General features: G+C 41.5%; 1 protein-coding gene and 1 long non-coding RNA gene across 2 annotated transcripts; one reads left to right on the forward strand and one right to left on the reverse strand.

Moving 5' to 3' along the window:
* Nucleotides 1-1595: 1595 nt before the first annotated feature.
* LOC135510665 (uncharacterized) lies at nt 1596-11094 on the reverse strand. Its single transcript, XR_010451143.1, has 3 exons — nt 11078-11094; nt 2984-3167; nt 1596-2877 (listed from the first exon to the last, which is right to left on the reverse strand). It is a non-coding gene; the product is annotated as an uncharacterized LOC135510665 (long non-coding RNA).
* On the forward strand, nt 10578-24091 carry LOC135510656 (coronin-1B-like). Its single transcript, XM_064931747.1, has 11 exons — nt 10578-11020; nt 12770-12975; nt 14563-14685; nt 15564-15693; nt 16735-16916; nt 18757-18876; nt 19118-19222; nt 19339-19484; nt 19773-19830; nt 20048-20374; nt 22205-24091. Exons 2-11 carry the CDS (start codon nt 12772-12774, stop codon nt 22325-22327), a joined length of 1518 nt encoding a protein of 505 aa, XP_064787819.1. The 5' UTR covers nt 10578-11020; nt 12770-12771; the 3' UTR covers nt 22328-24091.
* Nucleotides 24092-26037: the final 1946 nt, after the last annotated feature.

Raw genomic sequence — 26037 nt, forward strand, 5'->3', positions numbered from 1 at the left:
CTTTGTGATGGCCACTCCAATACCTTGACTTTGTTGTCCTTAAGCCATTTTGCCACAACTTTGGAAGTATGCTTGGGGTCACTGTCCATTTGGAAGACCCTTTTGCGGCCAAACTTTAACTTCCTGACTGATGTCGATGTTGCTTCAATATATCCACAATCCACCCTCATGGTGCCATCTATTTTGTGAAGTGCACCAGTCCCTCCTGCAGCAAAGCACCCCCACAACATGATGCTGCCACCCTCATGCTTCACGGTTGGGATGGTGTTCTTCGGCTTGCAAGCATCCCCCTTGTTCCTCCAAACATGACAATGGTCGTTATGGCCAAACAGATCTATTTTTGTTTCATCAGACGAGAGGACATTTCTCAATAGTATGATCTTTGTCCCCATGTGCAGTTGCAAACCGTAGTCTGGCTTTTTTATGGCGGTGTTGGAGCAGTGGCTTCTTCCTTGCTGAGCGGCCTTTCAGGTTATGTCGATATAGGACTAGTTTTACTGTGGATATAGATAATTCTGTACCTGTTTCCTCCAGCATCTTCACAATGTGCTTTGCTGTTGTTCTGGGATTGATTTGCACTTTTCGCACCAAAGTACGTTCATCTCTAGGAGACAGAATGCGTCTCCTTCCTAAGCGGTATGATGGCTGCATGGTCCCACGGTGTTTATACTTGCGTACTATTGTTTGTACAGATGAACGTGCTACCTTCAGGCGTTTGGAAATTTCCCCCAAGGATGAACCAGGCTTGCGGATGTCTACAATTTTTTTCTGAGGTCTTGGCTGATTTCTTTTGATTTTCCCATGATGTCAAGCAAAGAGGCACTGAGTTTGAAAATAGGCCTTGAAATACATCCACAGGTACACCTCCAATTGACTCAAATGATGTAAATTAGCCTATCAAAGCTTCTAAAGCCATGACATCATTTTCTGGAATTTTCTAAGCGGTTTAAAGGCACAGTCAACTTAGTGTATGTAAACTTCTGACCCACTGGAATTGTGATAGTGAATTATGAGTGAAATCATTTCTGTAAACAATTGTTGGAAAAATTCCTTGTCATGCAAAAAGTAGATGTCCTATCCTACTTGCCAAAACTATAGTTTGCTAACAAGATTTGTGGAGTGGTTCAAAAACGAGTTTTAATGACTCCAACCTAAGTGTATGTAAACTTCCGACTTCAACTGTATAATCAATCATGAGGCATCAAATCCAAAGGAACTGAATACTATTAAGAAATGCTATAGATGGAAGGAAAATAGTGTGGAAATGTACCAAAAAACAATTAGGCAACAACAAATTAAATCCCTTCTAGACAATTTCCTAGACAAAAAGGTTTCACTGTAATAGTGAAGGTGTAAACTTGGCAGTAGAAGACCTAAACAGTATATTTGACCTCTCAGCTTCCCTCAAATTGAAACATTTCAAGCAGACAACCTAAGGAAATCAACGACAAATGGTTTGATGAAGAATGCAAAAAAATATAAGAAATTGAGAAACCTATCCAACCAAAAACCCAGAAAACCTGAAGCCTACGCCTTCACTATTGTAACGTCTGTTGTCGGGAGAAGGAGAAGACCAAGGGGCAGCGTGGTAAGTATTCATAATACGTTTAATAAATACGAACACTTGAACAAAACCAACAAATAGTTCTGCAAGGTAGAAAACAGAAAACAACTACCCACAAACACAGGTGGGAACAGGCTACCTAAGTATGGTTCTCAATCAGAGACAACGATTGACAGCTGCCTTTGATTGGGAACCATACCAGGCCAAACACATAGAAATACAACACACAGAACAAAACCGACTGACATAAACATTATAAAATTTGATAAAATCCATGTACCCAAACAAGTGTGCGGTTAAAATTGGCAAAAAACATGTATTTCCACTGGGCCAGGGGGTGAGATAGGGATGCAGCTTAAGCCCCACCCTCTTCAACATGTAATCAACAAATTGGTGAGGGCACAAGAACAGTCGGCAGCACCCGGTCTCACCCTACTAGAATCTGAAGTCAAATGTCTACTGTTTGCTGATGATCTGGTGCTTCTGTCTCCAACTAAAGGAGGGTCTACAGCAGCACCTAGATCTTCTACACAGATTGTCAGACTTGGGCCCTGACAGTAAATATCAGTAAGACAAAAATAATGGTGTTCCAAAAAATGTCTAGTTGCCTGGACCACGAATACAAATTCCATCTAGACACTGTTGCCCTAGAGCACACAAACTATACATACCTTGGTCTAAATATCTGCGCCAGAGGTAACTTCCATAAAGCTGTGAACGATCTGAGAGACTAGGCAAGGCAAAAGGAACAAAATTCAACATACCAATTAGGATCTGGCAAAAAGAAATTTTGAATCAGTTATAGAATCCATTGCCCTTCATGGCTATGAGGTCTGGGATCCGGTCAACAACCAAGAATTCACAAAATGGGACAAACACCAAATTGAGACTCCGCATGCAGAATTCTGCAAAAATATTCTCTGTGTATTTTACAACACCAAATAATACATGCAGAGCAGAATTAGGCCGATATCCGCTAATTATAAAAATCCAGAAAAGAGCTGTTAAATTCTACAACCACCTAAAATGGAAGCGATTCCCAAACCTTCCATAACAAAGCCATCACCTACAGAGAAATTGCTTCGAATTGAACAAATTGTAAGGACAATTTACATACAGTATTTTATGGAAATGATAAATGAGCCCCATTGGACACAAATTAACGCCAGTCTACACATCACAATGAGGGACAGAGTTTTACTGTGTGTGTGTTGCAAATGTATTTCTTGCACTTGACACATGTGTACTGTCTTCCTGTCCTTCTTGGGTCCACACACATCGCAGCGCTTCTTCTTGTTGCTACCGGCTGCAATCTAGAATGATGAAAATACATAGTACAGGAATTTTACTAACATCTCACTCCCCACACACAGCAGGCCGAGGTAGGAGAGTCAGACACACGTCATCACGCACACTTACTTCCGGTATTGGAGTTGTTGGTTCTGTGGGTCAGGCGGATGGGGAACCAGCATCCTCCTCACGATGGCTGCAGAAGCTAGGGTCCTTCGGATATGTTGCCTCCTATGGATTTGAGGTCTTACCAATGTCTAGCCCAGCTCCTTGAGAAAGAGCAGTTTCCTCTGGAGCTTCCCTCTGTTCAAATCTGGGTTCAACGATATCCAGATTAGAGATTGACCGATTAATCGGAATGTCCGATTTAATTAGGGCCGATTTCAAGTTTTCATAACAATCAGCATTTTTGGACACCGATTATGGCCGATTACATTGCAGTCCACGAGGAGATTGCGAGTGCAGCAAGGAGCCAAGGTAAGGTGCTAGCTAGCATTAAACTTATCTTATAAAAAACAATCAATCTTAACATAATCACTAGTTAACTACACATGGTTGATGATATTACTAGTTTACCTAGCTTGTCTTGCGTTGCATATAATCGATGCAATGCCTGTTAATTTATCATTGAATCACAGCCTACTTCGCCAAACGAGTGATTTAACGAAGGGCATTCGCGAAAAAAGCACCGCTGTTGCACCAATGTGTACCTAACCATAAACATCAATGCCTTTCTTAAAATCAATACACAAGTATATATTTTTAAACCTGCATATTTAGTTTATATTGCCTGCTAACATGAATTTCTTTTAACTAGCGAAATTGTGTCACTTCTCTTGCGTTCTGTGTAAGCAGAGTCAGGGTATATGCAGCAGTTTGGGACGCCTGGCTCGTTGCGAACTGTGTGAATACCATTTCTTCCTAACAAAGACCGTAATTAATTTGCCAGAATTGTACATAATTATGACATAACATTGAAGGTTGTGCAATGAAACAGCAATATTTAGACTAAGGGATGCCACCCATTAGATAAAATATGTAACGGTTCCGTATTTCACTGAAAGAATAAACGTTTTGTTTTCGAAAAGATAGTTTCCGGATTTGACTATATTAATGACCTACGGCTCGTATTTCTGTGTGTTATTATAATTAAGTCTATGATTTGATAGAGCAGTGACTGAGCGGTGGTAGGCAGCAGTAGGCTTGTAAGCATTCATTGAAACAGCACTTTCCTGCGTTTGCCAGCAGCTCTTCGCTCTGTTGCACTGTTTATTACTTCAAGCCTATCAACTCCCGAGATTAGGCTGGCAATACTAAAGTACCTATTAGAACATCCAATAGTCAAAGTTATATGAAATACAAATGGTATAGAGAGAAATAGTCCTATAATAACTACAACCTTAAAGTCTTACCTGGGAATATTGAAGACTCATGTTAAAAGGAACCTCCAGCTTTCATATGTTCTCAGCAAGGAACTTAAAGGTTAGCTTTTTTACATGGCACATACTGCACTTTTACTTTCTTCTCCAACACATTTTTTTTGTATTATTTAAACCAAATTGAACATGTTTCATTATTTATTTGAGACTAAATAGATTTTATTGATGTATTATGTTAAGTTAAAATAAGTGTTCATTCAGTATTGTTGTAATTGTCATTATTACATCTATATATATATATATATATATATATATATATATATATATATATATATACACACACACACTGCTCAAAAAAATAAAGGGGAACACATAAACAGCACAATGTAACTCCAAGTCAATCACACTTCTGTGAAATCAAACTGTCCACTTAGGAAGCAACACTGATCGACAATAAATTTCACATGCTGTTGTGCAAATGGAATAGACAACAGGTGGAAATTATAGGCAATTAGCAATACACCCTCAATAAAGGAGTGGTTCTGCAGGTGGTGACCACAGACCACTTCTCAGTTCCTATGCTTCCTGGCCGATGTTTTGGTCACTTTTGAATGCTGGCGGTGCTTTCACTCTAGTGGTAGCATGAGACGGAGTCCACAACCCACACAAGTGGCTCAGGTAGTGCAGCTCATCCAGGAGGGCACATCACTGCGAGCTGTGGCAAGAAGGTTTGCTGTGTCTGTCAGCGTAGTGTCCAGAGCATGGAGGCGCTATCAGGAGACAGGCCAGTACATCAGGAGACGTGGAGGAGGCCTTAGGAGGGCAACAACCAAGCAGCAGGACCGCTACCTCCGCCTTTGTGCAAGGAGGAGCAGGAGGAGCACTGCCAGAGCCCTGCAAAATGACCCCCAGCAGGCCACAAATGTGCATGTCTGCTCAAACGGTCAGAAACAGACTCCATGAGGGTGGTATGAGGGCCCGACATCCACAGGTGGGGGTTGTGCTTACAGCCCAACACCGTGCAGTACGTTTGGCATTTGCCAGAGAACACCAAGATTGGCAAATTCGCCACTGGCGCCCTGTGCTCTTCACAGATGAAAGCAGGTTCACACTGAGCACATGTGACAGACGTGACAAGAGTCTGGAGACGCCGTGGAGAACGTTCTGCTGCCTGCAACATCCTCCAGCATGACCGGTTTGGCGGTGGGTCAGTCATGGTGTGGGGTGGCATTTCTTTGGGGGGCTGCACAGCCCTCCATGTGCTCGCCAGAGGTAGCCTGACTGCCATTAGGTACCAAGATGAGATCCTCAGACCCCTTGTGAGACCATATGCTGGTGCGATTGGCCCTGGGTTCCTCCTTATGCAAGACAATGTTAGACCTCATGTGGCTAGAGTGTGTCAGCAGTTCCTGCAAGAGGAAGGCATTGATGCTATGGACTGGCCCGCCCGTTCCCCAGACCTGAATACAATTGAGCACATCTGGGTCATCATGTCTCGCTCCATCCACCAACACCACGTTGCACCACAGACTGTCCAGGAGTTGGCGGATGCTTTTGTCCAGGTCTGGGAGGAGATCCCTCAGGAGACCATCCGCCACCTCATCAGGAGCATGCCCAGGCGTTATAGGGAGGTCATACAGGCACGTGGAGGCCACACACACTACTGAGCCTCATTTTGACTTGTTTTAAGGACATTACATCAAAGTTGGATCATTCTGTAGTGTGGTTTTCCACTTTAATTTTGTGTGACTCCAAATCCAGACCTCCATGGGTTGATACATTTGATTTCCATTGATAATTTTTGCGTGATTTTGTTGTCAGCACATTCAACTATGTAAAGAAAAAAGTATTTAATAAGAATATTTCATTCATTCAGATCTAGGATGTGTTATTTTAGTGTTCCCTTTATTTTCTTGAGCAGTATATATATATATATATATATATAAATATCGGACGATTAATCGGTATTGGCTTTTTTTGGTCCTCCAATAATCGGTATCGGAGTTTATATGGAGTGTGCGAAGGGTAAAGAGTGCAAGAAAAAAAGGACAGGCAGGGAGGAAGAAAGGCAGGTCATTGGTGCTGTTGAAACAGCAGGCCGAGGAGGAGGAAGACAGACTGAAGGCACACAGTGGACCCGAACACCACATATGTAATATAAAAATGTGTTATTTTACATGTTCTTCACAGAAAATGTGCCAAGGCCAATGAGTCTCAGGTTGAAAAAAAAAAACATTGTATAATTTTTATTTGAGTAAACATAGAAAATGGGCAACAGTCCCGAACACCAGACAAGGGTGAAATGTGAGAGAGATAGATATTTTATAAAATATCTGTAGTTTTATGGATTAAGTAATTTGTCTACATTGCAACTGTAGCATAAACAGATCCTCCTGGACAGTTACTGGGTGTCCAGGCTTGTTTTAGACCCGCTCAAACACACCTTGCTGTTGGAAAAGTACTAAGACGGACTTTGTGGTGTCATGTACTTCCTCTCGCTTATTCTGTCTGGTTTAGGCTTTCAATGGGAAGATACTAAATAACATTCCAATATAGCATGTCAAACGTACTAACTACCGACACATCACCGCCGGTTAGCCACTTTGCTAGCAAGCTCAAGTGACAAACGAAATTCTACGATTGTTCAGTCTTACTCTTACTTTTCTTGTTTTTGTGACTTGTGAACTTAAGTTGTGTACTGGATATCGTCAAGCTATTATAACCTATTATAACCAGAAGCAACTACTTATCTAAGAGGGTTACGATCACACGAAGACTTCTCAAAAACCATTTGTTCCTTCCTTAGCAGCAAGCGTGTTCGGCTGATCTACGACGGCCTGCATCAAACATTTTGACCAACGTTGTTATTCTTCTTTTGAGATTGGGTTGGCGGATCGTATCCAACTTTAAAGTAGCATACACCGCCACCTATTGTACTGGAGTGTGAAGTCAGCCACGGCCTACCTACTTTCAATTATCTTCCGTTCCTCTAAGAAAGTGAAAGAGCCTTGACACCGCTTCCCTCTCCCCACTACACCAACCAAACCCCAATCCTGTCCAGCCTTTCTAACCCTTCACACAATATCTCCCTTTCTATTGTCATACGGTTCCCAAACATCCATACATGCTCCACAATTTCCTCCACTAAAAACACAGCCAGTTTCCCGATCATCCACAACGTGACGATCAAAATTGTGCCCAACGCGTAATCCACTCCACACAAGTCCCTCTCTCTTACGTTTTTGTCATTCAGCAGACGCTCTTATCTAGAACGATGTACAGTAGTGAGTGTATAGATGTATAATACTTTTTTCGTACTGGTCCCCCGTGGGAATAGAACCCTGGCACTGCAAGCACCATGCTCTACCAACTGAGTTTCACGGGAGATTACATCAAGCCTCTTCATTTACTAACCCGTGCATGCGATACAATTACTACTAGCATCAAATATTTGTATAACTAACGAAAGATAGACCACAGCCTGCCGATACCAACGGGAACAAATTAGTCATAGCGGGCAGAACAAGCAAGGGGATGGGAAGAGTCAAGCACAAACTAGAGAGATCCTATTGGCGCGTTCTAGAAAATATTTGCACATTTCCGTTAGGGAACGCCTACTACGTGAATTGCGCGTATGCAATAACTAAATTCTTGTTGGCACTCCTAAACAACGCAATTTTTAAAACGTTGGCAAAGGGTAAAGTCTACAAAACTGTATCCACTCTTTAGATAACATATTTCAGCTTTGGGAACCGTAAACTGTATAGAGATTAATAGTTTCATCGATAAAAGAAAATGTGCAGAATGTTGGTCAAAATCCATCTCGTTCCATCTTCTACTGCCGACCACTGTGGGCTTCTATATTCCATTTTGTAGTGAGTGGAAAAGCCAAACGGATGCTTCACATTTATACATCCGGTGAAATATCTGTCTCATCGTTTTAGCTGTGCTATTGTCCCACTCACTCCCTTTTCCCCAAAGTTATTTTAAGCAGTTTATTTCTCTTTGTGGGACATGATCGCCATCTCGTGGTTAGTATGAGCATGGAATTACAATCATATTTCTTGGGGTGACAAATACATAAAGATTATCATATGATATGATATTGGAAGGGATAAGATAATTTCTTGGTCCAAATAATCACACAAATAAATACATAATAATTTAGCGATATTAAAATGTGAAAATGGTATTTCACAAGATAAAAAAGTTTACGTTTCTTCCACCTGAGCGAGTCTGACCACAAGTTAGAGACCACTATGATGACACACCAAATGTGTTTGATGGATCGCGGGAAAGGAGCAGGAATATGCTTTTGTAGGCTACAGTCCAAGATATGTCTTCCAATGGTGCGACTGTTGTCGGCATCCAAAGATTATCCCATTTGAATTAAACGCCATGGATGACAGCAGTGGTGTAGTCTACAGCGATACGGATATAACTTATTATTGATATCTACATAGCGCATTGACGTGAATCACACTGCTGCTCTCACATGTAGCCATTTGCGCATTACGGATTGTGGTTGTTGTTGATGTCTGTTCACAAATTTAAATGTGTATTTGAACGCAATAATGGTTGAATTCCAGTATTTTAGGCTGCCTATCAATCATTGTTTTTGAAACCAGTGGACAGACAGTGAAAAATGCGCTCTTGCAACAGCTGCATAGTGCGGATCCAAGCATGTGGAATAAAAGTGGGACTTTTATTGCTCAATCTAATTCATGCTGATGAAAAAAATCCATAGGCCTAATGGACACATGCTCAAATTTACACTCTTGATAGACTTAAAGGGGCAATCTGTAGTTGCTCCATCCATTTTTGAATTTATAAATTATATATAACCATTGATTCTTGAAGAATATAAATGCCTCATGAGCTTAGTTCTGTCACACTCCATGAGAACCCAAAATATAAACCTGTTTTACTCCAATGTTTGTAAACATTGTAAATGTAAACAAACACTGTATAGCCTCAGAACATGGTTAAAACAATACTTTTAATAATTTTTATATCAACAAAATCATACAAAACTGAGTAGGGCTGGCTAATAAGTCCTTAGTTTTGGGGTCAATTTGGCTAATATATACTTCCATATTTACAAGTTCTATTCTTCAAGATCAAGGGGTATAACATTCATTGGAATGACTGGAATTCTGATAGATTTTGGTTTATGATGTAAAGATATAATTTAATATTATTATTATATGTAGTAGAACGTGATGGGTTAGAAGAAGCCTACATAACCAACCCATAAAGTAACATTTAACATCCATATATGACCAGCTATGTAAACTTTAACATGGATTTATCCTACAATATATGTTGTTCAATTGGTAACGTACAGTTTTGTCTTCTAATGCCTCTTAAGGGGAAAGTAATCTAAAAGTAACCAAATGTCAGACGACGTTACTGAGTTTGGGTAATCCAAAAGTTACGTTACTGATTACAATTGTTGATTGTTAACTAGTAACTGTAACGGATTACATTTAGAAAGTAACCTACCCAACCCTGCATGTATACATGTCCAGCTTTGACGTGGTCAATTACACAGCTTTTTTTGCTGTTGTCAAATATGTGCAAATATAGACAGAATGTGTCACACACCCATAATCATTTCACTTGTCATGCATTTCAGACACCTTCTGGTGGTGGGTGGGTCGTACCTGAAAAACAACAAGGGACAAGCAGAACTGTGCACATATGGCCTGGTATGCTTCATACGGGTTAACAGCTTTTTTGCTGACATAATGTAATGCCATGCAAATGTTGACAGAATACGTCACTTACAAACCCGTTATGTCCCCCATTTGATATGCATTTGAGTTAGTACAGTAGGGCTTTGTGTAAATGCAGCAGTCCAATCGTTGGGTAATGCTTTGGATTCAACGCTACATCAAAGAGTTTCTATTATATTGACAAGATACTCGAGTGACCGCTCTAACAATGGAAATGCATATCCTCCAAGATGGAACGCATGCGGGAGGAGACGGGATCAGGTGGGAACCTTCTAGTCAATGAGAGGGCAGATACGCTGAAACCACTGATATACAGTTTATTTTATTGTACTTTTGTTGCCGAAATGTCACGTGCGTCCAATCCTATCAGTTCTTTCGTAACAACCTGAACATTACGAAACTTGTATTCCATTAAATAAGCCTCACGTAGGAAATTAGCAATACATGCTTTTGTTGACCAAATTCGACATTCTCCCATTAACCTCAATTCAAAAAAATCCTCTCTACATGGTCTTATTTTCATGGACAGCTTTTGAGCAGAGCAAACCCTCTCGCTTCGCCTCTTCCTCTCTGGCTACCTCCACTATATCCTGCCAAGGGCGGAAGTCTAGATTTCTGTTCCAAACAGTAATCATTCCAAAACGGAGTGCGTAGTGTCAGCATCTTTTCGGTCGCACACCCATCATTCGCGGTTACAATTCCCTTGTCTTCGTCTACATTTACGAATCTTTTGACATGCTTGCTCAGGTTAAATATTACATCACAGATACGCAATTTTTAACCAACTGGGTGGGCAATCATTTTGCATCAGGATTGTGCGCTACGCGTGTTTATTTTTCTTGAACTCTAATCATCAATCACCGGGCTGTGTTTAATAATCTACAACAATTATTTCCTGCCATCGCAGTAGGTCGGCTGTGTAGCCGCCTCTCCAACATAGCAAAGGATTAAGTTACTGCTGTTGGCGGATTATTTTATTGGCTTCCTCTTGTCACGGTGTAGCTTCAGCCTTTTTATCTTTTCCAATTAAGAGGTTGTCTGAAATCGAGGTATAGTAATTGAAAAAATGTCCTTCTCTTTGTAAAACACCTTGCTATTGTATTTACCTTGCATAATCTCTTAGAACCACATTGTCGACCCTCTTCTCGATCATGTAGGCTACCTAATGTTAGGTTATTTGTCGTCTGTGACATTCATTCCCTTTTAGTTGTATTTTTTGTCCTTATATGGAGATTTTCCGTCCCATCTTTTAAATTCTTGTTGATGCTGATTATAATGTGCCTTGTGCAAATAATCTATTTGGAAACTACACCTGCCACTCCCACAGGCATTCCTACATTCAAATGATTTGGATGCAAGCCAACGTTTCGTCATGTTATTATAATTTACAATCAATTTGTTACTTTGGAATGTAACATGTAAACATCCTTTATTAGATTATACTGTAGCGTCAACTGTAAAGAATTGGGTATCACCCTGCATAGGCCTATAGAATTACCCCGTCCCCCCTTGTGTTTTGACTGCAGGCGGATCATGCCCTCTTGTCCAGTCAGCCTTGACTGTTCTTTTTAGAACTGACTGACTCATTGTATGGGGGAATTTGGCTGTTTACTTGCTTCCTTCTCCCCATTATTCATTCATTAAATGTTACTGATTAACTGAATAAACAAGTTTGTGTTGGTCAGTTCCATATCCTGTACTTTGACCTGAAAGGGTTTTAAAAAATAAATAATATGGTTCACTTTAGGAACTCATTGGCCTAGTACTGACTTGTAAAACTAGCCTCACTAGCCCCACCAGAATTCAAATACTTTTTAACCACCACTTGTGTGTGACTATTTCAATATACAAGGAGTATACCAAACATTATGAACACCTTCCTAATATTGAGTTGCATCCCCCTTCCTCTCAGAACAGCCTCAATTTGTCGGGGCATGGACTCTACAAGGTGTCGAGCCTTCCACAGGGATCCTAGCCCATGTTGACTCCAATGCTTCCCACACTTATCAAGTTGGCTGGATGTCCTCTGGGTGGTGGACCATACTTGATACGCATAGGAAACTGTTGAGTGTGAAAAACCAGGCAGTTTTGCAGTTCTTGACACAATCAAACCGGTGCGCTTGGCATCTACTATCGTACACTGTTCAAAAGCACATCTTTTGTCTTTTTCATTCTCCCTTTGAATGACACACACACAATCCATATCTCAAGGCTTAACAATCCTTCTTTAACCTGTCTCCCCTTCATCTACACTGATTGAAGTGGATTTAACAAGTGACATCAATAAGCGATCACAGCATTCTTCTGGTCAGTCTGTCATGGAAAGTCCAGGTCTTCCTAATGTTTTCTATACTCAGTGTTCATTTCATGTGGTAGATATCTCAGTTGAATTGGGGCTGCATATTTAGTAGAGGATAAAAGATTTGTCATGTTATTGCTTACGGTGCGTTATGGGTAACTCATATTTTATAATATTGAAATAAACGTCTCCAACCCCTCCAAACTGAAAGTGTTTACATTGTACAATCAATTGGTAAGAGAGAGGGAGACAGTATCACGTTCTTTTATACATGTCCACTGTATACATGAATTGTGGGCAAAGTTTGTTCCAGTCAGTCTTTGGTTACGTTCATGACCTTTGATTGCAATCATTTTGTAAAGTTCATACAGTCGATAATATATGTTCAAGTCAGACAATCCCCATAATGCAAAACACTTTGAAAGGCCGTGACCAACAATGGTCACCAAATTGACCAAAGTGATCCGCTCGTATGCTCCCAATATCTCTCTCTCCACAGTCATGTCGTTCCGAAGAGGTGTGGTCAGACAGAGCAAGTTCAGGCACGTCTTCGCCCAGGCTTGGAAGGCAGAGCACTGCATCGATGACGTCCGAGTGTCCCGTGTCACATGGGACGGGCCCCTCTGCGCTGTGAACCCCAAATTCACCGCAGTCGTCATCGAATCAGGTGGAGGAGGGGCCTTCCTAGTTCTGCCACTCAACAAGGTTTGTGCTAGCCCATTTAAGCATCCACCCAGGGGTTCCTGGAGAAGTGGGTACACTCACATTTTGCCCAAAACTTTTCAAACAGTCAGCCCAGCCAAAGGAAAGGTGCCCTGCATGAGAAATCATTTGAGATACAGTTTCATGTACTCTGAATTACCTAAAATAATAAATCCCATGTTGGTCTTTCAGTCAGGCCTAACTATGCTGTACTGTGTGAGTAGGCTAATAGTAGGCCTACTATTGAAACCAATAAATCATGTTTAGATTAATCAACGAAGTCAGATTTCAGATTAGATGTTTTGCTCTCACACTGTTGTAATAGAAAAACAGCAGAATTGGTGGTCCGAAGTCTATAAAAATGCTTAAACCACATCAGGAGACCACTTTCGATGTCTGGGAAAAATCTACAAAATGTAGATTTTTGATTGTAGTTACCCTTTAATTCAAGTGCACAGGGACCTAGCACTGTTGCTTGTTTTGCAGTATTTATGTAGCACATGAGATGGAGTTTGCAAAACAAATGGCCACTTGATTGATGCAAAAAATCATATCATTCTGCCAGGTAGGCATAGGCTATGAGCCATGTATTACTTTGCTTCAAAGTAGCCTATAGCCAAAATCACATCATAGAAACATGGAAGCACTTCCTCATATGCGTTCTCATGTTCTGTTGGTTTTCTTTCAACTTTCTTTCATTGTGTAGCAGCCAAAGGCGGCATCCTGGTCATGTAGGCAACCCATGATAGTTATTGCATCTTTAGATCTCCCCGCTTTAATTTCTAATGGATGTTTCCATCTCTGTCCATGAAATCGCTCGCATCTGCGAAACATGAACTGTGTTATCCCGCACATTACATTTTGGAATATTCGCGTGTAGGCCTATAACCCTATGCACATTGTTGCTCCTAAAATGTGAAGAAATTATTGTTTATAATCATTTTAAGCAAAACATTCTGATTTTTTCCATTAGCCCTTTTCATTGATACAACGTATACCTCTACTACACTACTTTGATACGCATTGTGGGGATTAAGAAGTGAGTATATACAATGCCCACTGAAAATAAGTGGGTAATGGGCTCCCGAGTGGCGCAGCGGTCTAAGGCACTGCATTTCAGTGCAAGAGGTGACACTACAGACCCTGGTTCGAATCCAGGCTGAATTGCATCTGGCCGTGATTGGGAGTCCCATAGGCCGACGCACAATTGGCCCTGCATCGTCTGGGGTAGACCGCCATTGTAAATAAGAATTTGTTCTTAACTGACTTGCCTAGTTAAATAAATAAAATTGGCATATGCCTGCAGATACCCTCCAGTACACCATGGCATCAAACCTCTCAAATGGAAGATAAGGATTAATACCCTAAAAGTACCCATCTATTCCTGGCAATTTTAGGACAAATGTAACAGATGAAAGGCCCATTATTATAATGAACAATTTGCATTGTGAAAAGTAACATAAAATTCCTTATATCACCATTGATACTCCCAACTAATATTTGTTTCAAATAACAGACCACCAGTTGAAAACCACTGACCTGGGGTTTTGTGCTAATCAGATGATGATGCCACCTGCTTCTTTTCCACAGAGTGGCAGAATTGACCAGGCCACACCCACAGTGTGTGGACACGCAGCTCCAGTGCTGGATGTCCAGTGGTGTCCCCATGACGACAACGTCATCGCCAGTGCCTCGGAGGACTGCACTGTAAAGGTAGGTGGTGATATGAAGGTAGCTGCCCTCTAAAAAGTAAACATAAACAGTTCTAGTGTTGCAAAGGGAGAGTATATTACTGGAAACGTTTGAGGTTTACTAGTAAACTACCAGAATGTTTGTTAACTTTAAATTGTTTTGGGGAATTGTATCGGGTGATATCTAGTGGCCTTTTTGGATGCTTCAGATTCTCTGGTGTCTTTAATTATCACAAAAAATACGAGTGTTTCACGTCCTTTATATATATATATTATATTACATACTTTTATTTATTTGACTATGTCTTTGTTGTAAATGTTTTGGTGGCAGTTGTAAAAATATATATAAATATATATATAGTTATATATATATATATATATATATATATATATATATATATTAGTTGGAAGAGTTGCAGAGTTCATTGAAAATAATGCCATTGTTGATTAGGTACTTTTTTCATTAATTAGGCTATTTTCTCTTGAAGCATATGGTCCATCCACTAGAAACCATGGACATAAATTACTAAAGTTACCATATATTATCAGTTAATTTACTAATTTACTGAAGATTCTGGTAACTTTGCTAAATTACCAGTAGCTTTGCAACCCTAAGCAGCTCACTATTGTTTATGAGAAAAGGTTCAACCTTTGTCCAGACCTTTGCATTGATTGAGATGGGCTGAAATATGGCATAAAGCTGGATGAATAGTCATAAGTGTTAAAAAGGAGTAAATAACAGATGTGCTGTTCTATGAGGGCCTTATGACTACTACCAAGAGGGCATATCTGTGTTGAAAATGCTGCAGATCAGCAGATGTATGCCAATGGGAGGGAGGGTCATCTGTATGCTCTACCCCTGTAAAAAAGCCTTGTTATTGGTTGCGTTGTCTGGTAAAGGTGTGGCAAATCCCTGACGGAGGGCTGACTGGACCAATGACAGAGCCCGTGGTGACACTGGAGGGCCACAGTAAACGAGTGGGAATCCTAGCCTGGCACCCGACAGCTTTCAATATCCTCCTAACTGCAGGTAACTTAATCTATCTGCACCTCATTGTCGTACGTCAGATAGAGCGACTTCGTCTGCACTGATGGTTCGTGGCAACACATGGCAGAGGACAATGTCTTCACCTCAAGCAGTGTATGTCTGCCTGCCAGTTTGGACTATCCAGGTCACTATTCACAAGCAACGCCTCCAATGTCAATGAATGTGTGTGCTTTAAGCTGCAAGGAAAGGTTGACTAGACATATTGATAGTATTGTGACAAATATCGGTCACCACCAGTTATGATAATGTGAGACCGCTAACGCTAAAACTTTGATTTTTTTGGATAATAGGTCCGTAGTCTGAGATCGAGGATTTTTTTTATTTTTTTTTGGGGGGGGGTGAATGTAGTCACAACTGCAAATAGACATGCTGATAATGTGGGGACATAGCTTGGCCACGAGTCATGGTAGAGTGTGGTACTTGTCGCCCATTTGTTAAACATTGGACCCCCAGAGAAAGGGAAGATGTAGTAGTCAGTAAACAGTGAGAGTTGAAGGACAGCTTTAAACATACTGGAGAGGTGTTCCATGACAGACCGTTCAATTCCCAATGCATTATGCAAGCCAGGAATTGAGTATCCCTGCCTTGCAATTAACAGCATGTGCTGCACGTTTAAAGGAGAATGTTGTTGAGGTCAACGGGAAACTGAGTATCCTTCAAGAGGGCATCGGAAGGTTTCAAAAGTTAAAAGCAATTGATATGTCTATGTACGTGTCTGTGTTGCTTAGAACGGTATGTCTATACGTTTAGTCTGTGCCAGTAATTGTATGTTTATCTCTGCATTTTTAGATGTTACGTCTCTGTTTATCCTTTTGATTATTTGAATGTTCTGCATGTACATATTTATTGTGAGAACTCTTAAAAAAACACATGATTTTACCGCTTTTATTGAGATCGACGTTTTGTTAAAATAAGCTTGGTAGTGTTCGTTTTAACCCTCTTCTGTGAACGTAGTTTTGTCTGTGCTGTCCCAGATTCTGTGTTCACGACTGTTTTTGACTGATGCAACTCACTCATTCTCAGGCTGTGACAACCTGGTGTGCGTGTGGGACGTGGGCACGGGGGAGCTGGTGTACCAGATAGCTGATGCCCACCCAGACCTGATCTACAGTGTGAGCTGGAACCGGGAGGGCAGTGCCATCTGCACCGTGTGCAAGGACAAGGCGCTGCGTGTCATCGACCCGCGACGGGGGACCGTCCTCAAGGTGCTTCCTGTCTAGCCCATGAATGACACGCATGCAAATGAATTGAAATAAGTCAAATGAATAGTACCAAATACCATACAACTTCCCTTATTATCCTTCAAGGAGAAATTCAACGACACGCAGGAGACCAAAGCAAATAAGCACCACCTTGTTCATATAATGTCCTTCCTTTGAAAGAAAGTGACCTTTGCCATGCTAAATTGGCTGCAACTAATCAGCACTTGTAAATACAGCATACTTGATACAGTGCCTTCAGAAAGTATTACAGCCTTATTCTAAAATGGATTCAAATGTTTTTTTTCTTCTCATCAATCTAAACACAATACCCCATGATGACAAAGCAAAAACAGAAATATCACATTTACATAGGTATTCAGACCCTTTACGCAGTACTTTGTTGAAGCACCTTTGGCAGCAATTACAGGCTTGAGTCTTCTTGGGTATGACGCTTCAAGCTTTGCACACCTATATTTGGGGAGTTTCTCCCATTCTTCTCTGCAGATCCACTCAAACACTGCCAGGTTGGATGGAGAGCGTTGCTGCACAGATATTTTCAAGGCTCTCCAGAGATATTAAATTGGGTTTGGGCTCTGACTCTGGCTCTGGCTGGGCCACTCAAGGACATTCAGAGACTTGTCCCAAAGCTTAGGGTCGTTGTCCTGTTCGTCCCAGTCTGAGGTCCTGAGCGCTCTGGAGCAGGTTTTCGTCAAGTATCTCTCTGTACTTTGCTCCATTCATCTTTCCCTCAATCCTGACTAGTCTCCCAGTCCCTGCCGCTGAAAAACACCCCCACAGCATGATGCTGCCACCACCATGCTTCACCGTAGGGATGGTGCCAGGTTTCCTCCAGACATAATGCTTGGCATTCATGCCAAAGTACTAAATCTTGGTTTCATCAGACCAGAGAATCTTGTTTCTCATGGTCTTAGAGTCTTTAGGTGCCTTTTGTGAAACTCCAAGCAGGCTGTCATGTGCCTTTTACTGAGGAGTGGCTTCTGTCTGGCCACTCTACCATAAAGGCCTGATTGGTGGAGTGCTGCAGATATAGTTGTCCTTCTGAAAGGTTCTCCCATCACCACAGAGGAACTCTTGAGCTCTGTCAGAGTGACCATGGGGTTCTTGGTCACCTCCCTGACCAAGGCCCTTCTCCCTCGATTGCTCAGTTTGGCCTGGCGGCCAGCTCTAGGAAGAGTCTTGGTGGTTTCAAACTTTTTCCATTTAAGAATGATGGAGACCACTGTGTTCTTGGGGACCTTCAATGCTGCAGGCATTTTTTTGGTACCCTTTCCCAGATCTGTGCCTCGACACAATCCTGTCTCGGAGCTCTAAGGACATTTCCTTCGACCTCATGGCTTGGTTTTTGCTCTGACATGCACTGTCAACTGTGGGACCTCATATAGACAGGTGTGTGCCTTTCCAAATCATGTCCAATCAATTGATTTTACCACAGGTGGACTCCAAACAAGTTGTAGAAACATCTGATCAATGGAATCAGGATGCACCTGAGCTCAATTTGGAGTCTCATAACAAAGGGTCTGAATACTTATGTAAATAAGGTATTTGTTTTAAATTTTTTATTAATTAGCATAAAAATTGTAACATGTTTTCACTATGTCGTTATTGGGTATTGTGTTTAGATTTCTGAGGATTTAAAAAAAATGGAATCCATTTTAGAATAAGGCTGTAATGTAACAATGTGGAAAAAGTCAAGGGGTCTGAATACTTTCCGAATGCACTGTATAGTCTACATTAACTACAGTCTACTGGCTGTACATAGAATGACTTGTTGACATTGACTCTACCCTCCCTTATAACACCTGTGATGTTGTCTGTGTCTCAGGTGAAAGAGAAGGTCCATGACGGCACCAGGCCCATGAGGGCCGTGTTTCTCTCCGACGGGAAGATCCTGACCACCGGATTCAGCCGTATGAGCGAGAGGCAGCTAGCCTTGTGGGATACGGTACGGCGGCTAGATGGACACATTTCGTAAACAGGTCTTTGCAGAGTCCTATGGGAGTGTATGGGACGTTGACGCCTCAGAAACGATGATCTGACTGTATGGTAGAGGAGAGGGTTGAGCTAAGGTATCATGACATTACAGGTCAGGTCAACCCTGTTTATTTTCAGTTGACTCAACTCACACAGCACTGAGGGGTTCGCTACACACCAGATCTTCTAATGATTGTATCTGTGTGTTGCAGAGCGATATGTCTGAGCCAATGGCAGTGCAGGAGATGGACACCAGTAATGGCGTTCTCCTCCCCTACTATGACCCTGACACCAACATGGTCTACTTGTGTGGAAAGGTACCGTACACCTGTTTCCGACCACATTTTCAATAACAAATTCAGCTGGTGTCATATGATCAGATCTCCCAACCGGATGATTGGTTTTGCTCCGTTTATCTGTTGATCACTCTCAGGGGGACTGCACCATCCGGTACTTTGAAGTGACGGACGAATCGCCCTATGTCCACTTCCTCAGCCTGTACAGCAGTAAAGAGCCCCAGCGAGGAGCAGGCTTTCTCAGCAAGAGGGGCGTGGATGTCAACAAGTGTGAGATTGCCAGGTGAACAGGTTTTTCAGCATGTCTTTATGGTTTTTACTTGAATTGTTTCTCAGTGTATTTTGCTCTCTTTTTCACACCTCATTTCCACCTCATATGTTCCTCCCACTGTACCACTGTATCAGTTTCATGCCCTCCCACTGTAAATCATTTATTTAATTAATTAATTAATTAATTCACTCTCTTTCTTTCATTCTTCCTTTCATACTTTCTCTCTCTCTCTCTCTCTCTCTCTCTCTCTCTCTCTCTCTCTCTCTCTCTCTCTCTCTCTCTCTCTCTCTCTCTCTGCAGGTTCTACAAATTGCACGAAAGGAAAGTAGAGCCCATTTCTATGACGGTACCACGGAAGGTAAGCTGCCATGCACACAATTTGAAACTGAAAGCCTTCTTCATTTATGACTAAGGCTATGTTCAAATAGCCATACTAGAACCCCAATTACAATCATGCCCAAAACATTGCTTTACACTAAGTGGCATGCTAATGTGGATATTGGAACCAGTCAAGCTTGACTGAAAATGACCTTAAACGCTCTCCCTCTGACCCCCTCCCTCTCTTGCCCCCTCAGTCAGACCTGTTCCAGGGGGACCTATACCCGGACACGGCCAGCGTGGAGCCCTCCCTTCTGGCCGAGGACTGGATTGCCGGGCAGGATGTGCCGCCCCTACTGGTCTCTCTGAGCGGTGGCTACGTGGGCGCCCCCTCTAAGAACAGGGACACCCTCCGCAACAAGCCCAAGCTGTCGTCACAGGGCTCCGGGACAGACTCTCCCCCAGTCCCCCAGCAGGCCGCCATGCCCATCGCAACAACCAGGGAACCGGAGAGTGAGGGGGTGGGGGTGGTGCAGCAGAGGGTCACTCAAGGAGAAGGAGCATCTGATAGGGTGAAAAGAGAGGTGAGAATGGAGTTTGGGTGTAGGTGGGTATAGCAGGGGTGTATTCACTAGTGCAAACTGTAGCAAAGCGTTTTGTAACCGACAACGTTTTGCAACAAAAGCGAGAGTTTCTTGGTCAAGTTCAGGCAGTCCCTCCCTGTTTTGGTCTGTTTTCTTCCGATTTGGTATGAATAAGAGGTTAGAGATGTAGGTATGAGTACGACATAGAAGTGCCAGAAAAGTGTTGAGTAGACTTGTGTAGTGCCTTGTGGATTTAGGATCTTATCATGTACAATACCAGTCAAAGGTTTGGACACACCTACTCATTCAAGGGTTTTTCTTTATTAGTTCTATTTTCTACATTGTAGAATAACAGTGAAGACATCACAACTATGAAATAACACATATAGAATCATGTAGTAACCAAAAAAGTGTTAAACAAATACAAATATATTATATATTCTTCAAAGTAGCCACCCTTTGCCTTGATGACAGCTTTGCAAACTCATTCTCTCAACCAGCTTTATGAGGAGTGCTTTTCCAACATTCTTAAAGGAGTTCCCACATTTGCTTAGCACTTGTTGGCTGCTTTTCCTTCACTCTGTGGTCCAACTCATCCCAAACCATCTCAATTGGATTGAGGTCAGGTGATTGTGGAGGCCAGGTCATCTGTTGCAGCACTCCATCACTCTCCTTCTTGGTCAAATATCCCTTACACAGCTTGTACATGTGTTGGGTCATTGTCCTGTTGTAAAAACAAATGATAGTCCCACTAAGCGCAAACCAGATGGGATGGCGTATCGCTGAAAAATGCTGTGGTAGCCATGCTGCTTAAGTGTGCCTTTCTAAATTCTAAACAAGTCACTGACAGTGTCACCAGCAAAGCACCATCACACCTCCTCCTCCATGCTTCACTGTGGGAACCATACATGCGGAGATCATCCGTTCCCCTACTCTGCATCTCACAAAGACACAGCGGTTGGAACCAAAAATCTAAAATTAGGACTCATCAGACCAAAGGACAGATTTCCACTGGTCTAATGTCCATTGCTCATGTTTCTTGGCCCAAGCAAGTCTTTTCTTCTTATTGGTGACCTTTAGTAGTGTTTTCTTTGCAACAATTTGACCATGAAGGCCTAATTCACACAGTCTCCTCTGAACAGTTGATGTTGATGTGTGTTACTTGAACTCTGTGAAGCATTTATTTTGCTGCAATCGAGGTGCAGTTAACTCAATTTAATTTATCCTCTGCAGCAGAGGTAACTCTGGGTCTTACTTTCCTGTGGCGGTCCTCATGAGAGCGAGTTTCATCATAGCGTTTCATGGTTTTTGCGACTGCACTTGAAGAAACTTTAAAAGTTCTCCAGATTGACTGACCTTCATGTCTTAAAGTAATGATGGACTGTTGTTTCTCTTTTCTTATTTGAGCTGTTCTTGCCATAATATGGACTTTTACCAAATAGGGCTATCTTCTGTATACCACACCTACCTGGTCACAACAACTGATTGTCTCAAATGCATTAACTTTTAACTAGGCACACGTGTTAATTGAAATGCATTCCAGGTGACTACCTCATGAAGCTGTTTTAGAGAATGGCAAGAGTGTGCAAATGGTGGCTACTTAGAAGAATATAAAATATATTTGGATTTGTTTAACACTTTTTTTTGATTACTACATGATTTCATAGTTTTGATGTCTTTACTATTATTCTACAATGCAGAAAATAGTACAAAGAATGAAAAACCCTTGAATGAGTAGGTATGACTTTTTGACTGCTACTGTATGTGACTACATTCTCCCTCTTAACCTCCATCTCGCCCTATCCATCCCCCCCCTCTTCCCCACTCCAGGAGGAAGTGCTGAGCGAGGTGCTAGCGGAGGTGAAGGCCCTACGTTCGGTGGTCTTGGCCCAGGGCCAAAGGATCGAGCTGCTGGAGAGGCAGCTGGCCCGCATCGAGGACGGGGACGTCTGATTGGCAGAGGGGCGTCACCACAACACCCAAAGGGCGTTCTTACTAAAACTCCATAGACCATAGCCTTACTAGAATCAACAACAGTACCTTAAGCTCTGTGCGAGTGGGAGGATGTAGTGAAGTGTAGCTGAGTTACTAAACTGTGGGAATCACAGAGGGGTCGAGAATAAGGTGAACTATTATAGTGAAGGTGTACAGAGACCAATTGGATTCTGCGGGTGAATCTCAATTGTATTTCCTCGTGTCCTCCTCTCTCCTCGCCTCCTCAAAACGCGTTGGAGGAAAAGATCAGAGGTTCCTACCCTCGGACCTTCTCCAATGCATTTTGAGGAGGAGGCGAGTAGAGAGGAGGACACGAGAAAAGAAGGAAACACCATTTAGATGCACCCTACAACTCTTTAGATGCTGATTCGGTTGGATAGTGGGTGATATAGGATGAAGGGGGATAATCTGCATAGGACTTCCATACTGCAGTAAGACATGTTACCAGTTTTTATTAAGGAGTGTTAATGGTGACACTATTTGAAGGTGTATACATTTAAGTATCCAATATTGTGTATCACTACAAAACTGAAGACATGAGGATTCAATTGTAGCCTACTCACGAATCCTTATGCCATACAGTATGACAACTGGCACAAAGGTCTATGTTAATTTGGCACATTTACAAAATGGCACATCTGTCTACATTATTTTGTATAATATCAATACACCCTCAACAAGTGTTGTCAAGTAGATAGGCAGGTAATTTCCAGTTGCTGCTCTCATTGAAGCACTCACATTGTGAATCCGTTAGGGATTGTTTAATCGGGTAGTTAGAGCTGCTAACCGTGATGCATATCAAACGTCATACTCCAGTTTATTATTCGTACTTATACGTTTGTACAAGTATGCATCTATACATTCTTTTTCCATTCCATCATAGGAATCCTTTACCCTAGATTAGCTGAAGAGATGAAGTCAGACCATTGGTATTAACAATATAAATCTATATGCTAAAATGGATATATACTGTTTACAAAACTGCACGGGTTAATTGCGATTGGGTAAGTTGTATTAAACTATGCTGTATGGCGCCTATGTAGACATACAAAGAAAAAACATTGGTCAATTTCCAAATAATGTTGATTTTGATATAGGTATTTTTCTTACAAATGATGTGAAGGACTTGAGTTGGAGGTACCTTAAATGATTGCTATCATGTATGTTGTTAATCTCTTGTGTGATTTGTATTTCAATTTTTTTGCCTTCGAAGAGAAGATAACACTAAATTTGTGCTCTCCAACTTAAGTTGTCTTAGGTGAATGATCCCCCTTTGGTGAAGCCAAAAGCAGACTGACTAGCAACATGCAGTATAATTTGTCACAAGGTGTTGTAAACTCCAATGACAGTTTATAACAGAGAGTTCAAGTAAAGTGTTACCTCAGAAAATGTGTTCTCAGTAGAACAAACTTAATATCATACAATTTAAATCATAGCAGTTCTATGATTGTCATGAGGCACAGAACTAAAGAAAGTTGCAATTAAATTTGAGGAGGAGTTTTTTTTTACTGTGTGAATAATGTTTTCCAAGTCAAAAGAACTAAATATAATCATTTTAGACCAGTGGTATTCAAACCTTTTTAGCTGGGACTCTCCCCCGCAAGTATTTCTCACGACCCTCCCCCGAAAACGAATAACAACCTTAAAATCTGTACATTATGATTTTTACGTGCACAACCATCCACAATACATTTACCCAATAAAATTGTATTTTTCAAATGATCTTTCTCAAAAAGGTTTGTATATTGTCCCATACAATAATCTATAATCTTACCCCCAAAAATGTGGCAAATAATGAACACTGATTTGACACTGATTTTGAATACCATTAGTCTTAGACTAATATAGCAGCAGCTGTGGTTTGTATTTGAAGATAGGAAAGAAAGAGCATACAATGCTCAACTGTTAGACGGAACTGAAAAAGAATATTCACTGTGTTACATTTAGATTTTTTTGCATTTGTAAGCAGTTTATACTTCACCGTTTTGCAGCCCTCGGGTACAGTTCATATCTAGCCTTATCCCAGATCTGCTTTTGGCTGTATTGTCGACAACGACCACAGGAGTTGGCGAGACGGTACAAATGGGTCTGGGACCAGGCTAGCTCACATCAAGCTCATCACATGATTAATTTATTTACTAGATTAATATTTATTTATTCACTGTCATACTACACATGTTTTGTGTGGTTGTGAACCAATAGGGGATGAAAATGACACTCCACTGTGCGACTCTTCCAATAAACAGTCCTTCCTCTTTTGCGGTTGTAGAATGGCCACTTATTAACCCTCTCAGGTCACATGACAGGAAGTCTTAGCTCTCATTGAAATTACTTCATAAGGCAGTGTATTGACCCACCAAAAATAGAAAAGTGAGTACACAAAACATTAGGAACACCTGCTCTTTCCGTTACATAGACGGATTAGGTGAATCCAGGAAAACACTATGATCCCTTGTCACGTCAATCAGTTTAGATGAAGGGGAGAAGACCGATTAAAGAAGGATTTTTAAGACTTGAAACATGGATTGTGAATGTGTGAAATTCCGAAGGCGAATGGGCAAGACAAAAGATATAAGTCCCTTTGAATGGGGTATGGTAGTAAGTGCCAGGCTCACCGGTTCGACTGTGTCAAGAACTGCAACGCTGCTGTTTTTTTCACTATCAACAGTTTCCCGTGTATCAAGAATGGTCCATCACCCAAAGGACATCCAGCCAACATGACACAACTGTGGGAAGCACTGGAGTCAACATGGGCCAGCATCCCTGTGGAACGCTTTTGACACCTTGTAGAGTCCATGCACCAGCGAATTGAGGTTGTTCTGAGGGCAAAAGGGGTGCAAACTCAATATTAGGAAGGTGTTCCTAATGTTTTGTACACTCCGTGTTTACAACCAGTAGTACAATTATTTAGTTTCATATTAAACACAGATCATGAATGTTTATGATACACTGTGTAACACAGTGGGTATCTTGTGTTATCATACAGGGTAAAGCAAGCATGTTACTAAGGCTGTTCTGATTGGTTCCTCAGAGAAGGGGGCTTCTTTGGAAATAAGAAAATTAGAGTCTTTGGAAAGTACTCAATAAAATTCTGCATTACAAACGGACCATCAAGTGTAGTCCTCCCACAACGTTATTGCTGAAATTAAATAAAACTCCATCAAGAGATCATACAGTGCATTTGTTAGTAGGCTTTAAACATGCAGAATCTGTATGGTTCCCCAGTAGTTTCTGGTGTTGTGTTTGTACTAGCCAGTGGAGCACATAACAGGATGTGGTTCAAGGCTGAAAGCACATCAGCTCTGTGCATTTCTTTTGAACCTGCCCGTGCGCCATCATTCACTTCCTGCTTCTGGGCTCTGCAGTGTCAGCTGAGTGGTTCTGCACTTCAGCGAACAAACTCAACTTTAACCATGCATTGACTGTTTAGAACAAGTAAAAAAATATGTATAAATATTATTTGTGCAAGTCTGGATAGAACAAAATGGGACCTGGTGCAACTCAAATACATCTCACTTGCTTAGGCTGCATTGATGAGAGTTGGTGTTTATTAGCAGAATCAGTAGGTCCAGTTATGTTAATCCACTTCATGCATCTTTGAACTTTGCAGGTGCAGTATGTTCATACTGTAGGTGGGTTCCTTTGCAGCTGTTAACTTCCTATGGCTG

Source organism: Oncorhynchus masou, chromosome 23, assembly GCF_036934945.1.
Source record: "Oncorhynchus masou masou isolate Uvic2021 chromosome 23, UVic_Omas_1.1, whole genome shotgun sequence".
NCBI classification, from domain to species: Eukaryota; Metazoa; Chordata; class Actinopteri; order Salmoniformes; family Salmonidae; genus Oncorhynchus; species Oncorhynchus masou.

Bases quoted from the DNA above. Each gene is read 5' to 3' on its own strand.
- LOC135510656 (XM_064931747.1), top strand. From the start codon at position 12,772: ATGTCGTTCCGAAGAGGTGTGGTCAGACAGAGCAAGTTCAGGCACGTC. The intron at 18,877-19,117 runs GTACGGCGGCTA...TGTGTGTTGCAG, and splicing joins AGCTAGCCTTGTGGGATACG to AGCGATATGTCTGAGCCAAT. The intron at 19,485-19,772 runs GTGAACAGGTTT...CTCTCTCTGCAG, and splicing joins AACAAGTGTGAGATTGCCAG to GTTCTACAAATTGCACGAAA.